Source organism: Haliaeetus leucocephalus, unplaced genomic scaffold (assembly GCF_000737465.1).
Source record: "Haliaeetus leucocephalus isolate CR32 unplaced genomic scaffold, Haliaeetus_leucocephalus-4.0 Scaffold1, whole genome shotgun sequence".
In the NCBI taxonomy this organism is placed as follows: domain Eukaryota; kingdom Metazoa; phylum Chordata; class Aves; order Accipitriformes; family Accipitridae; genus Haliaeetus; species Haliaeetus leucocephalus.
Window position 1 is genome coordinate 5465403 of NW_010972437.1, and position 8528 is coordinate 5473930.

Genomic DNA, 8528 nt, shown 5'->3' on the forward strand with positions numbered 1-8528 from the left:
CCGCTGCTGCTGGGGCTGCCGGCGGCGGGGCGCGCCGCCTCCAAGGCGCTGGTGTGCCAGGAGATCACGGTGCCGATGTGCAAGGGCATCGGCTACAACCTCACCTACATGCCCAACCAGTTCAACCACGACACGCAGGACGAGGCCGGGCTGGAGGTGCACCAGTTCTGGCCGCTGGTGGAGATCCAGTGCTCCCCGGACCTGCGCTTCTTCCTCTGCAGCATGTACACCCCCATCTGCCTGCCCGACTACACCAAGCCGCTGCCCCCCTGCCGCTCCGTCTGCGAGCGGGCCAAGGCCGGCTGCTCGCCCATCATGCAGCAGTACGGCTTCGCCTGGCCCGAGAGGATGAGCTGCGACAGCCTGCCCGTGCTGGGGGACACCGAGGTGCTCTGCATGGGATACAACCGCACGGAAGCCACCACCCTGCCGCCCTTCTTTGGGAAGCCCACGCACCCGGCCAAGGACGCGGCCAAAAACCTGACGCCGCTCGATGGGCAGCGCCCCTCGGGGATGGACTGCGGCCGGACTTGCAAGTGCAAAGCACCCCTGATCCCCATCTCCAAGGAGTCCCATCCGCTGTACAACCGTATCAGGACTGGGCAGGTACCCAACTGCGCCATCCCCTGCTACCAGCCCTACTTCACCCAGGATGAGAAGACTTTTGCCACCTTCTGGATCGGCCTCTGGTCCATCCTCTGCTTCCTTTCCACCTCCACCACCGTGGCCACCTTCCTCATCGACATGGAGCGCTTCAAGTACCCCGAGCGACCCATCATCTTCCTCTCTGCTTGCTACCTCTTTGTCTCCGTGGGCTACATCGTGCGGCTGGTGGCAGGGCACGCCAACGTGGCTTGCAACCCGGAGCACCACCACATCCACTATGAGACCACGGGCCCGGCTCTCTGCACCGTGGTTTTCCTTCTCCTCTACTTCTTTGGCATGGCCAGCTCCATCTGGTGGGTCATCCTGTCCCTCACCTGGTTCCTGGCAGCCGGCATGAAGTGGGGCAACGAGGCCATCGCTAGCTACGCGCAGTACTTCCACCTGGCTGCCTGGCTCATACCCAGCGCCAAATCCATCGCTGTACTGGCACTCAGCTCTGTGGATGGCGACCCAGTGGCTGGGGTTTGCTACGTGGGCAACCAGAGCCTGGAGAACCTGCGGGGCTTCGTGCTGGCACCACTGGTGGTTTATCTCTTCACCGGCAGCCTCTTCCTGCTGGCCGGCTTCGTCTCTCTCTTTCGCATCCGCAGCGTGATCAAGCAGGGCGGCACCAAGACTGACAAGCTGGAGAAGCTGATGATCCGCATCGGCATCTTCACTGTGCTCTACACGGTACCTGCCACCATCGTCATCGCCTGCTACATCTACGAGCAGCACAACCGGGAGGCATGGGAGCGGGCGCAGAACTGCTCCTGCCCGGGGGACCCCCACCGTCCCAAGCCCGACTACGCCGTCTTCATGCTTAAGTACTTCATGTGCCTTGTGGTGGGCATCACATCCGGCGTCTGGATCTGGTCCGGAAAGACACTTGAGTCCTGGAGGCGCTTCACGGCCCGCTGCTGCCAGGCCAGGAAGCCTGCGGGTGCCTCCGTGTACGGTGAGGCCAGCCCGGCGCTGGCAGGCAGGACGGTGCTGCCCAGCATGGCCTCCTACCACAAGCAGGTCCCGCTGTCCCACGTGTGACCGGAGAGAGCCTCAGTGACCCCAGCCACAGGGAGGAGAGGGTTGCAAAGACCCTGGGCCACAGAAGAGGGGGTGGCAGCTGGGCCACCCCGGCATCCTCAGCCCCACCGTGGCAGTGCTGCCCGGGACCGAGCGAGTGCACCCGCAGGGCACAGAGCAGCCACGGCCCCAGGCAGGGCAGGGGGAGGTGTTGCCAGCGACATGGAGGCAGAGGGACAGGGAGGCCTGGAGCCTGGCACCGTCGTGTATGCCCCCATTTGGGGTCCCACGCCCTGTTTGGGGTCCTGGGGTGCTGCTGCTTGCGGGTCGGTCAGGTGGCAGGTAGCCCTCGAGCACTGATTTGTGTCCCACAGTGAGCCTCTGGGCAGGTCTCGCTGGTGCTGGGGTGAAGGGGAGAGCTGCAGCAGGCAGGGCAGGTGGTGGCTCCCACCCCTGGGTGATGCACTGGCACCGGCACCGAGGCGCTCGCCAGAACCCTGGGGGGATGCGAGGGGGCCGGGGAGAGCTGGCAGTGTGGACTGCCTCCCTGCTGTGCTGCACCCAGGTCCCCGGGCACAGCTCCGTGTTGCGGAGGAGGGGGCTGGGGGCCCCAGTGCGATGTTGCCGCTGGCCCCGCTGGGGCAGCGGCACGCTGGGCGGGAGGGAGGGAGCTGCGCGGGCTGGGGGCTTCGCAGGCAGTGGCGGTGCAGGAGGAAGGGGCTGCAGGGAGGAACTGCCACCCAGCCCTTGAGGCGGGCAGGGAGAGGGTCCCAACTGTCTGCAGCGCAGGTGGGGACCAGGCGGTCCCAAAGGTCCCTTCTCCCTGGGGCAAGCGCCTGCAGGCTCTCCCCAGGCAGGGGGCTCGGGGCCGGGCAGGGACTGGTGCCGGTGGGGCTCAGCTCTGCAGCACCGACTCCTGGGTTCGCCCCGCCGCTCTGCGGTGGGCATCCAGCTCCACTCCATGGAGCAACTCGCCCCGGAGGGCTGAGGGGTTGCACGGGTGACGAGGCTGCTGTCCCAGCACGGGGTTTGCAAGGAGCCCAGGAGTAGCCTCCTCCCGAGCTGCCATGTGCTCTGGGAAGGGGTGGATGCTGCTCCGTGCCTCTCGCCTCTGCAGCAGGGTGAGTTTCTCGTGTCTGCCTGGTGCCGTGCAGGTTACCTGGGGTGAGGTAGGCAGCCCCAGCGCCCTGCCTGCCAGCTGTGGAACGCGGTGCAGCAGCTGAGCGTGGCACAACCAACCCTAAGAGGGTGGTTGTGCTTCTGCAGCAGGTAGTGTGTGCATGGCGGGGAGGTTTTTCAAGCCAGGCGGCAGTCTGTCTCTCCTGGGGAGCAGCTGGGTTTTCTAGCCAGCCAGCTACAACACTTCTTGCTGCTTTTTTCAAAGCTGTGCCTCTGTTGGAGACAGTGCCGGGTTCGAGAGTGAGCAGTTAATTTAGGAAAACTCAGTAGAGCATTTGTAGTCTCTTTCCTCCAGCTTCCTAAGCGTTTTTCACTTCCCTAGGTCAGACAGCAGCAGAGCACTGACAGAACTGGTGCCTGGCATTAAGTGGTGGTGACAGCTGGGTTTCGATAAGTAGAGTGATGGCGGGGGGGCCTGGTTGTCAACTTCACTGAATGCAGCGAGGGTGAGGGGCTTTGGCTGCGGCACGGGATGGGGCACAGCTGGCGAGAGATGGCTGCCTCTGGCTTCAGCCTGCTTGTGAAAGCACCCGATTTTGTTTTTTTTCCCCGCTACCCTAAGTGGTGATCATGTATGTAACTGCCCAGCCACTACTTGAGTCCTTTTTGCCCTCATTCAAGCGTGGCACCGTGACCTGGCTGCTTGAGCACTGGAGAACAACTGCTGGCTTTGCTCCTGCGGGACTGCAAGGATCTGAGGTTGTTCTGAACGCCCTCGGACCACTTCAGTCAAGAAGGTTTCCACCTCATTTTAAACCCAAAGCCTGAGAAGTGAGGGGACACTTGAGTGGCACATCTACTGATAAAGGTACTGCCAAGGTACTGCATGAGTGTCTCTGGGGCATTCTGGCCAGAGGGGCCAGCGGTGCAGGGATGGAGGGCTCGGCAGGGACTGCTCAGCCGCTCATATCAGCACTCTTACACAGAGGGCTCACTCCCTCCAGCATGCTGCAGTACTTCACCGTGGACAGAATTGTACCATGTTGTGTTACAAACTGTAAATAGTTGTATTATAGCCTGGTTCGTACATACAGAAGCCGTAGTGACCTTTGGTATGGGTTTGGGACAGGTGTGTTCTCGGCAGCGAGGCAGGTCAGGCACAGAGACGCTGTGGGTAGTCTCGTGTTGTAATCCAGGGCATTAAATGATTCCAGCCTGCTCCAATCCACGCCTTGCTGGACTCCTCTCTTTCTATAGTGCCTTTTGTAGATACAGCTAAACACACATCATGCAATACAACGAACAAAACCGTGTCAAAGGTGGTGTTTTGTTGTTTTTGTTTTTTTCCAAAGTGCAACTGACTGTGTAAAGCTTTTTTTTTAAAGGAAAAAAAAAAAAAAAGAAATCCAAGATTAGCTACAAACTGTTGCCTATTGAAAAATGCAAGAGCATTTTCAGCTTTGATCTAACGGTAGGTTAATACAATCAACTTGTGTTTGAGCCAGGCTTCTCAGCAACAAGTGGCAGGAGGGGGAAAGGAGCCGTTGCCGTGTGCCCTGTATGCTGTAGCCAATTTACATGTTGGTTTTTTGCCTCTTCCGTTACTGATGCTCTTCAACGTTGTTTAAATAACTGTACTATATTTTGTGAAAAGCTGAACAAATTTTATTCAAAGAGAAGTATTGAGATTAGTTATCTATGAGGACAAAAAAAGTGTGTGGTGTTTTCTTTGCTTCTGCTAGAATATTAATTACCATAAAAACTTAACTGTGGGGAGGGACAGGGAGGCATGTGCTGGAGGGCTGTGTGGGGCTCTTATCACAAGGGATCGTGGGGGACTGGTGAGGAAACTACACTTGCATGGTGCAGGAATAGCATGGTCTGTGTGCACGAACCCCACGGGGTGCTGCCCTCGGAATGGGGGGTGTCACATACCCGCGCCCTCACCGCTGGCATGCCACGGCCCACCACGGTGCTGCACGTCCCAGCCCGGGTGCAGCAGCCTGGCTCTGCACTGAACTGGGTTTAATCCTCAGGGGCTGCCGTTGCTGCTGGCTGGTGCCCGTGACCTCGCTTGCTAGCGTGTTTCCTTGACAGGCCAAAGTCACACCTCGCTGGTAGAAGAGGGTTAACTATCAACTTTTATTGGTGTTCTGCAGTTTGCACAGTATCAGTCCCTCGCCCTGTGCTGAGATCAGGCCCTGAGTAGGTGCCCTTTGATACTTTTCAGGCCAAGCAGATGACAGCTCTTAGCCAAGGGGGATGCTGCACGCCGATCTGAGCATCCATGTTGCCATCTGCTGTGCCCTCTCTCGTGTTGCGAGGAGCACTGTAGGAAGGACAGCAAGGGGTTAAGGCTGGCTTCGTGGTGACTAATGGTGCAGGACTCTGCTATCTAGTTAGGTGTGTAGGCACACACTAGGTCCCACTAGATAGGATCTCTTACCTGGAAGCAGCATTCCAGCACCCAACGATAAACCTGACAGCCACACAGACTGACTCACCCGATTCCTCAGTGCTGGCTGATCTGCCCTCCCCGTGCTCAAGTGCAGGCAAAACACACTGTCAGGGGCTGATCCTATCGCACGCAGGGCAACTGTTTTGGGCTGTGGAGGGGGATGTGCACCATCTCAGCACGAGGTTCTTACTGAGGAACTGCAGACACTGACCGCCTGCCTCCAGAAGTAACTCCAGCACTTTGCTGGCAGCCTTGTTGTCATCCTCGCATCCCAGGAAGCCACTGTGTCCTCAGTAAATAGGAGTTTGGCAGAGCTGCCATCCGCTGCCTACCTTGAGCCACCGTTTTGGAGCAAGGGAAGGGCCATTACTGCAGGCAACCGTTTGCATATCACCTGCAGGACTCTCTTCCTGTGAGCACACGTGTGGTCGTGCACAGCCCAGCCTAATGCTTGTGCTGGTGTGTTGCTCTTGTGCTCTCCGTGTCCCATCTGGTCAATTTAGGCCATCCTCGAGGCAGTCACTGGCTTCCTTGGTGTTAAACAGTGCAAATAATACACCACAATTTCAGGCTGGGTGGCATGGAGAATGACAGTGTCTGACAGCATGGGGACCATGTGGCTTCTCAAATATGACAGAGCAGAAGCCAAAGTGGTTGTTTCACCTAAAACATGCCTTGTCTGCAAAGTAAGCCCGAAATTTCTAATCCTATGATGACAAACAAGCCCATGTTCAGCCAGTTAAATGCTCTTTCTCTAGGTGGTCAACTGGGGGCGGGGGTGTGTGTGTAGCAGGGGGTGGTGGTGTAAGGGCACTACAGTCACTTTGGCAGCACCCTGTAATTCACTGTATATTGTCAAATAACTTATTTGGTGCAAGTGTAGTTTTCCCAGATAACATTACAGAAAATCATGCCTACATAATGCTACTGCACTATTGTGCTATGAGAAATACCAGTGCAGGACAGGGGCAGCAGCCTGCTTCGTACTGAGCTCTGAACACACCGGCTCACCCTGCCCCACGCACGCCTGCCAAGCCCCTGTGCAAGCTCTTGCCTCAATTGCTCTTCTGTCCTCTTCTACTTGCTCAGGTGATGCTTGACGCCTATGCTCTTATCCAGAAGCAATGGTCTTGACATTTATTCCATCGCTGAAGTGCCTGTCCTCTTAACTGCCAAACCCACACTGAAGTAGCTCTCATAAAATTCCCTTAGAAACAAAATACACAGTCCCGTACACAAAGGGAAAGGGCTGCTGAAGCCCAAGGGCATCACGTAGCCCACAAACACATCCATGACTTGCTGCCCCTGCTGACCGCTACCATACAATGCTCTTGTTATTCTTGCTGGTGCTCACATTATTCTTGCTGGGCCATAACATAGCTATTGTCTCTGCAAACAGTATTTACTGCCAGCTGGGGGTTGCTGCCCTGGAACTGAATGCAGGCAGAGGTCACCTCAACATAGATTAAATATTATTCAGCTGTTGGGTTAAGAGAAACAAGGTACATCATTGATCCTGTAGCTGGTTGCTCTTCCCTGGGAGCAGAGGTAACAATCTCTGCAATTCCTGTATTCTAACTATGTTTGTGTTTCTTTTGCCTTTTTGAGAAATGTGCTGCCAACACGTGGCAAAGTTACAGGGTATCCCCCCTCCCTCAGTTCATCTTCCAGCAGAACCACCTAAATGCAATTCCTTCTGAAACGCTATCGCTGCTCATCCCTTCAAAAGGCAGCTGTATGGTTTACTTTTTATTGTTTACCTAAGAAATCCACTAGTTGTGTTTTCCAGAATCTAACAACTCTTTTACCAGGACCATTTTAACCAGAAAGTTAAATGGAATTGCTGTTTTTCCTCTCTTAAGAAGCTGAGTTGTAGTTGAGCCCTGTTCAGTATCTGCTGAACAGAGCAAAATCCTACTGACAATGTGCTCTGGGCTATGCTACAGTAAAACCAGTTAAGGTGCGAGGCAAAATTAAGTTCGGAGCAGCAGTCTCCTGCAGGATATATTGCAGAAGCAGCTGTCAGCTCGAGTTGTCATTCATCTGCCATCCAGATCAGCAGGAAAAGCCTCCATCTCATTTGGCAAAAAAGGTAAATGCCCCAAGTTTCTGCTGAGCACCTCGCAGCTGAATGGCTGCACTTGCAGAAGCTGTGCGCCAGCCCGCAGAAAAGTGCATCCAGACAGATCCCACAAAGTTGAAGGCACCTGGCGGTGCTAAGGAAAAAAAAAAAAACTTGTTAGCAATTAGGTCACAAGTCAATCCAGGAGTTGGTCACTCGTAGCTTCCAATTTAGTGCTTCTCAAGGGAGGACTTAAAAACCAGCAAATCACCTCCAGAGAGAGACTGGCCCTACTTAAAGGCCATTTAAGTGCAAAGAAACTGTCAGTGAGTCGTTATTTGAGCAGCCTGAGTCAAATTCTAAATCCAAACGACATGTGGGAATAGGCAGCTACACAAGACTCTACCACGCCTTCAGCTGAAGCAGGCTGCCAGGGCCCTGCCCCATGCTGCCAACCAAGCGGCTCACAGTTGCCAAATGACCTCTGCTGCCGGCTCCCCAGACATTCACAAGTCGCTGTGATAAAATGAAGGCGAGGGGCTGGTATGGGGAACGGAAGGGCCTTAACACACACCACTGGGTTTTCTTCCTTCTTTTTTCAGACTTGAGAGAAGCTGCACAGCCCCAAATACTCATGAGGGGGAATGAAATCAGACAGCTGTACAGAACACACAATTCACCTTTAACTTTAATTAAAATAGAGTTTATTAGCTTTTCTTTTAATACAAACATGAGAAAGGAAAACCACCTGAAGATGTAGCGTTATTTTCAAAGTTGAACTGTGATCAATACCTGAAGTGCCAAGTTCCAAGGATTTGGGAGCCAGGGGCTGGCATATTTGCATACCACAAAAGGCTATACACATCATTTTAACAGTTGAGTGCAGCCAAACTGATGATGACACTCAGACAGCCCCACACTCTCAAAGGTATATGGACTTGCTATTCAGTGTAAGTGTCTGGGCCTTGGCTGGAAGAGGAGGTGCACAAAACCTGTGCCATTCGGAGGCAGATCTGCTCCTAGGACAAACCGCCTAGAATCTGTTTGGATCCAAGAAGGGAAGATACTACAAAGACTTGTAACAGGAAGAGTCTAATAATACTTATCCTGTTTAGAGTTCAGTTTCAGAGCCTGAAAGTAAGCTCTGTTCCAAAATCTCAGAAAGAGCAAAACCCAAGCCTCTAAAGCAGTTGCACAAGATAAAATTCACTTTGGAGGGCC

The 8528-nt window shown here is 54.7% G+C and overlaps 2 protein-coding genes across 8 annotated transcripts in view; both read left to right on the top strand.

Moving 5' to 3' along the window:
• Positions 1-1689, top strand: FZD5 (frizzled class receptor 5; the record flags this gene model as incomplete). Its single annotated transcript, XM_010569159.1, has 1 exon — positions 1-1689. A coding segment is annotated over one exon (1689 nt), but the record flags the coding sequence as incomplete, so codon positions are not given.
• Positions 1-8517, top strand: part of PLEKHM3 (pleckstrin homology domain containing, family M, member 3) — a 118921-nt gene extending 110404 nt beyond the window's left edge. For all 7 annotated transcript variants that reach the window (XM_010564984.1, XM_010564991.1, XM_010564976.1 and 4 more), the window contains one exon: positions 7910-8517. The gene's annotated coding sequence lies outside the window, so the exon portion shown is untranslated. The remainder of the gene's footprint in view (positions 1-7909) is intronic.
• The last annotated feature ends 11 nt before the right edge of the window (positions 8518-8528 follow it).